The sequence below is a fragment of the Callospermophilus lateralis genome, chromosome 1, assembly GCF_048772815.1.
Source record: "Callospermophilus lateralis isolate mCalLat2 chromosome 1, mCalLat2.hap1, whole genome shotgun sequence".
Lineage (NCBI taxonomy): Eukaryota > Metazoa > Chordata > Mammalia > Rodentia > Sciuridae > Callospermophilus > Callospermophilus lateralis.
Window position 1 is genome coordinate 211920687 of NC_135305.1, and position 6000 is coordinate 211926686.

The window sequence follows — 6000 nt, forward strand, 5'->3', positions numbered from 1 at the left end:
CCATCATGCCTGGCGCAGCTTCCTCTTGCCGCCAAGGCCCCAATCGCCCCGGCCCTCCTCCAGCTTTTTTATCCTGTAGGAGTCGGTTTCCTCTTCATTGTTCTCTACCGGCGGAGCCCAGATCCCGGTCTCAGTCCAGGACCTGTCGCTTGGACATCAATGGCCGCCACTGTCCAATCACAGCCGTGTAGGGGCGGGCTGGTGGGTCCGCTGGACCAACAGGAGAACTGGACGGGGCAGAGGCCTCAGGACGCCGTTGGAACCAGGACTAGGTGAAGTATGCTGCAGGGTCCCACGAAGTCAAGCGGAGGGGAAGGCCACGCGCTCCAAGGCGGGAGCCACTCGGGTGGGATGGTAGCCGAGGCTACCGAGACCTCTTCGATTTGCTTCGATCAACCGCCACAGCATTGCCTGTTCTTCCGCTTCCGGGCCTTCGAATCTACCATAGTAGGTTCCGGCCCCGCCTCTCCATCTCATTGGTCGAGCTACAGGCCAACCTCAGTTCATTGGCCAAGCCGCCAGCCTTCTCCGCCCAATGTTAGGCCCCACCTCCTTCATGCTCCACCCACCTATATATGTCACGCCCCTTCATCCGAGGGCCCACCCATTTGGCACAGGGTCTGCGTTTGTCTGGGTTCCGAATTTCCCTCTTGCCTTTAGACCCACCCACCTACTGCAGGTGTCCTCCCAGGTCTAGTCCCTGTCTTAAGCTCCACCCAGACCTTCCTAGGCCCCGCCCACGCCTCCTCTTTTCCCCCAAGGCCCCTCCCCAGCCACCTAAGCCAGGTCCTCGAGGGCTCTGTCCCAGCACTCTACCTAGACTTGTTCCTTGTCCATGTCACACCCAGGTGTTTACCTGACACTTTAGGTGAGTCTTGTGCGGTGGCGGTTTCCATCTGAGCTGACCATCTATTCCCTCAGCGAGTCCCAAAGCGCCGACGGCACGGAGGGTCCTCAGACCAAAGGCGGTGGGCTCCCCGGGCCAGATCCCGCTTCGCCACTGCTGCCAGAGCCCCTGGCCCACGCTCCCGACCACAGCACTGTCGTCATCCCGGGGCGCGGCGACATGCCGGAGCTGGTGGTGACCGCTCTGCTGGCGCCGTCGCGCCTCACGCTGAAGCTGTTGCGTGCCTTCATGTGGAGTTTAGTGTACTCAGCAGCTTTGGTGGCCGGGGCAATCTATGGCTGCATCGTGCTCACGCACGTGCTGTGCCGGCCCAGACGTGGCTGTTGTGGGCGCCCCAGGCGAGCGGCTCCGGCTTGCCTGAAGGACCCCACACTGGGCAAGCATGACTTCCTGAGCCTCAGGGTAAGTGCTTGCGGGCGGGCGGGGCGCCGTTGGGGCTGTGGGATCTCAAGGGTTTGGGATGCGATGAGCAAAGAGGAAATAATTGAGTCCAAATCCGGTTCAGTACAGAGTCCTGGGGGTTCAAGTATAGGAAGGAAAGATTCAAAGGGCTTTCATCTTGCCCTCCCGCAGAGCTCTGGTCTGCGCCTGCACTATGTCTCCGCTGGCCATGGCAAGGGGCCTCTCATGCTGTTTCTGCATGGCTTCCCGGAGAACTGGTACGTCTGGGGCACATGGGACTGGGGAGCGGTGGAGCTCCCACCACTAGGGCACCCAAGAAGTGGGGATGAGGGCTGAGCAGTCCTAGGGTTACAGAGCAGCATTATAGGGCCCAGACAGTGCCAAGAGGGCAGGGAGACCACCAGGATGCCTGGGATCTGTAGACCCTGAGGGGATGGGACATAGAAGCATTGAGATTGAAGCTGACCTGTATTTGGAGTACAGCTGGCCTCTGCATCTGCCTGGGTTTCCCCCATTCTTTCTTCTGGGAAGTCCAGAGCAGGAAGGTGGGGTTACCAGTCTCTGTTGTGTGTAGGATGGAAGTGCCTCCTGGGGGCCCTGACTCAACTTCCCCCCACACTCCCTCCTGCTGAGCAGGTTCTCCTGGCGCCACCAGCTCAGGGAGTTCCAGAGCCACTTCCATGTCGTTGCTGTGGACCTGCGTGGCTACGGCCCTTCTGATGCACCAAGAGATGTGGACTGTTACACCATCGACCTGCTGATGGCTGACATCCAGGATGTTATCCTGGGCCTGGGTGAGGACTCAACCCATTCAGACAAGGCTTCCCCCATCCTGTACATGCCCATCTCCTCATTCTTACTCCTTGCTGGGACTCATGTTGCCCAACCTGCCTCACTCCTACCTGACATCTTACACCAACTCCTTTGTCCTCCAGGTTACTCCAAGTGCATCCTTGTGAGCCATGACTGGGGCGCTCTCCTTGCCTGGAATTTCTCCATCTACTTCCCATCCCTGGTAGAGCGGATGGTTGTGGTCAGCGCTGCCCCCATGTCAGTGTACCAAGGTGTGTCATGAATGCTGGGATGTGCCAGCGTACACGGGTATACATTTGTATTTGCACTTCTCCATTCATGCCAAGGGTTAGGAGTATAGCAGTGAACTTGGATCCCTTCCCTGTGTCACTCCTCAATTGAAAATCAATGACAGCACACTTAAGAGTGACCCACATTTTTTAAGCACTTTCAAATACAAGTTGAAGGATTATAGCTTAGTGCTAAAATGCTTATCTAGCATGCTTGAGGCCTAAATTCAATCCCCAGCACTGAAAAAAAAGTTGTTGCCTAGGACCAGAAGTGTTTCAGATTTCAAAATTTTTAGATTTTACAATTTGTATATACACATAACGAGATACCTTGCAGATGGGACTGAAGTCTAAACATGAAATAATTCATAATTCAGCCAGGTGCGGAGGTACACACCTGTAATCCTAGTGGCTTGGGAGGCTAAGGCAGGAGAATCACAAGTGCAAAGCCAGCCTCAGCAACTTAATGAGGCCCTAAGCAGCTCAACGAGATCATCTCTAAATAAAATACAAAAAGGGCTGGGGAGGTGGCTCCATGGTTAAGACCCTCTGGGTTCAGTCCCCAGTACTGGGGGGAAAAAAGAGAAAAAAAGAAATAGTTCGTTTTTTCATATATACCTTGCACTCAGACATAAGGTAATTTGTAGAATAGTGGTTTTTTTTTTGTTGTTGTTTTTTGTTTTTTAGTTGTAGTTGTATTTATTTATTTATTTTTATGTGGTGCTAAGGATCAAACCCAGGGCCTTCGCCTTGAAAGGCGAGCGCTCTACCACTGAGCCACAACCCCAGCCTTATATAGAATAGTTTTTAACAATTTTGTATGTAAAAAAAGTTTGTAGAGGGCTGGGGTTATAGCTCAGTTGGTAGAGCACTTGCCTAGCATGTGTGAGGCACTGGGTTTGATCCTCAGCCCACATAAGAATAAAATAAAGGTATTATATTCATCTACTATAAAAATATTTTTTAAAAAGTTTATAGACATGAACCATCAGAGGTCCAGTGTGAAATTTTGCATTTGTGGTATCATGTTAGCATTCAAAACTTTTGAATTTTGGAACATTTCAGATTTTCAGATGAGCAATGTTCAACCTGTAATAATTGCCTCTAACAAGGAGCCTGATACAGTAACCTACCCAGGGCTCCTGGTCTTACAAAAGTATGTTCCACCTGGAAGAGACTGAGATGAGGGAGGTTGAATGGCTTTCTTGGTGGTGAAGACATAGACAACTAAGCAACCATTACTATAATAGCATGAGATGGTAATTTCTGTCCACCCAATGTCTTATCACATCACCTGATTTGGGGCATTTTGGGGGGTGAGTTTATTCCTGGGGATTGTACACAGGGCTTCAAGCATGTTAAGCTTGGGCTGTATCTACTATTTATACTCTACCCCCATCCATATCACTTGATTTTATGTATTATTTATTTATTTTTTGTCTTACTGGGGGTTGAAACTAGGGCTTCATGCATGCTGGACAAGCAAGTGTTCTACCACTGAACTATCCCTCCAGCCCTCACTTGATTTTAATTCCCATCATTGTAGTCAAAACTGCTCAGCCCTCACCACCATTGTTGTTTCCTATCTGTTTCCAACTCTAGATTGAAAGCTCCTTGAGGGCAGGAAGTTTTTCTGTCCTATTCACTTTTGGGTCTCCAAAGTCTAGAACAGACCTGGCACATAAATGCCAGTTAATGCATCCAGGCCTAGGCAACAGAAGCATATCGGTGGCTGTGGGAGCTTCGAAGAGGTAGAGAGAGGCGCTGTGAATACAGTGACTACCTGGCAAGGAAGAAAGCTGGTACCTGGACCAGGAATGGGACAAGTGTCTTCATAGCAAGGCAGGCAGTGGCGGTATTCTTAAGGACTGTGTGCCTGACAGGGGTGTTGGGATACAAGAGTGCAGAGTCATTCTGGGCCCAAGCTCTTGCGTTGTCTTCCCCTCATTCCCTTCCCAGACTACTCAATACGTCACATTGGCCAGTTCTTCCGATCGAACTACATGTTCCTGTTCCAGCTTCCTTGGCTGCCAGAGAAATTGCTGTCCATGTCTGACTTCCAGGTGCAGTGGGGTGAAGGCCTAGGGGTGTGGGGTAGCAGGTTGGGACTAGGAAGGCTGGACACTGAAGTCAGAGCCCTGTTCTGTGCCCAGATCCTGAAGACTACCCTCACCCACTACAAGACAGGCATCCCACACTTGACCCCCAGTGAACTTGAGGCCTTCCTTTATAACTTCTCTCAGCCTGGTGGTCTCACAGGGCCCATCAACTACTACCGAAACCTCTTCAGGTAAGACTGGACCCAGGGTAAAAGCGCAGAAGAGTTCCAGGGACAGGGAGTAGGAGTAGCCATCCTTCTGCCTATCTGTCTGTCTTGGCCATAGGAACTTCCCTCTGGAGCCTCAGGAGCTGGCCACACCCACACTGCTGCTGTGGGGGGAGAAGGACCCCTACATGGAAGTGGGGCTGGTGGGAGCCATTAGTAGACGCTTTGTGCCAGGTCGACTGGAGGCCCACATCCTGCCAGATGCAGGGCACTGGATCCCCCAGAGCCACCCCCAGGAGATGCACCAATACATGTGGGCCTTTTTGCAAGACCTGCTGGACTAGTGACCCTTGCTCGCCTGCCTGCCCAGGTACACAAGCACACAGAAACTCAGGAACACATCATCTGTGTGTGCCTGGGTGTCTGTGTACATACATGGTGAACTCCTGGATCAGCCCTGAGTGTAAGTCTTCTGGATGGCACACAAATGCATGTGTGAATTCCCTGAGGCACACCAGTCCAGGCATGGGTGTGTGCATGCATGTGTTGCAAGCATTTGGACCCTGGGAACTCTCCTTCATGGAGCTAGGTTCTAGAATTTAGTTTCTGACCCTCCTTACCAAAGGTGCTGTGTAGACTATAAACTGATATTTCTGTCTCTGGCTCCCAGTCTGGATCTCAAGTCTTCTCCAATATTCTATCCAATATGGTAGTGCTAGCCACAGGTGGCTACTTCAATATAAATGTGAATTAATTAAAATGAAATACAGGGGCTGGGGATGTGGCTCAAGTGGTGGCGCGCTCACCTGGCATGCGTGCGGCCCGGGTTCGATTCTCAGCACCACGTACAAACAAAGATGTTGTGTCCGCCGATAACTAAAAAATAAATATTAAAAAAATTTCTCTCTCTCTCTCTCTCTCTCTCTCTCTAAAAAAAAAAAAAAAAATGAAATACAATTTAAAATGCAGTGCCTCGGGGCTGGGGATGTGGCTCAAGCGGTAGCGCGCTCACCTGGCACGCGTGCGGCCCGGGTTCGATCCTCAGCACCACATACAAACAAAGATGTTGTGTTCGCCGATAACTAAAATAAAATAAATATTTTAAAAAAATAAAAATAAAAATAAAATAAAATGCAGTGCCTCATTCACAGTAGCTGTATTTCAAGTGCTCAATTGTCACATTAGTGCAGAAAGTTCTATTAGTGTCAGTGAGAATGTTTCTAGTTTAAGAGTGGGGGACCTCCTTGCCTATCTATCTCCTGACCACCTTACACTCATAGGAAGGCAGGTGAGTATGCAGATTCCCCTCTAGCTGGACTCAGGGCAGTTCCCAAGGATCCCTT

The 6000-nt window shown here is 50.9% G+C and overlaps 1 protein-coding gene across 1 annotated transcript; it reads left to right on the forward strand.

Moving 5' to 3' along the window:
- Positions 1 to 1066: 1066 nt before the first annotated feature.
- Positions 1067 to 5433, forward strand: Ephx3 (epoxide hydrolase 3). Its single transcript, XM_076870842.2, has 7 exons — positions 1067 to 1309; positions 1481 to 1566; positions 1946 to 2103; positions 2245 to 2373; positions 4351 to 4454; positions 4545 to 4681; positions 4776 to 5433. The coding sequence occupies exons 1-7, from the start codon at positions 1067 to 1069 to the stop codon at positions 4999 to 5001; spliced, it is 1083 nt and encodes a 360-aa protein (XP_076726957.1). The 3' UTR covers positions 5002 to 5433.
- Positions 5434 to 6000: the final 567 nt, after the last annotated feature.

Coding starts and splice junctions, on each gene's coding strand:
- Ephx3 (XM_076870842.2), top strand. CDS start 1,067: ATGCCGGAGCTGGTGGTGACCGCTCTGCTGGCGCCGTCGCGCCTCACG. Junction 1,567..1,945: donor CATGGCTTCCCGGAGAACTG/GTACGTCTGGGG, acceptor CCTGCTGAGCAG/GTTCTCCTGGCGCCACCAGC. Junction 2,104..2,244: donor GGATGTTATCCTGGGCCTGG/GTGAGGACTCAA, acceptor TTTGTCCTCCAG/GTTACTCCAAGTGCATCCTT.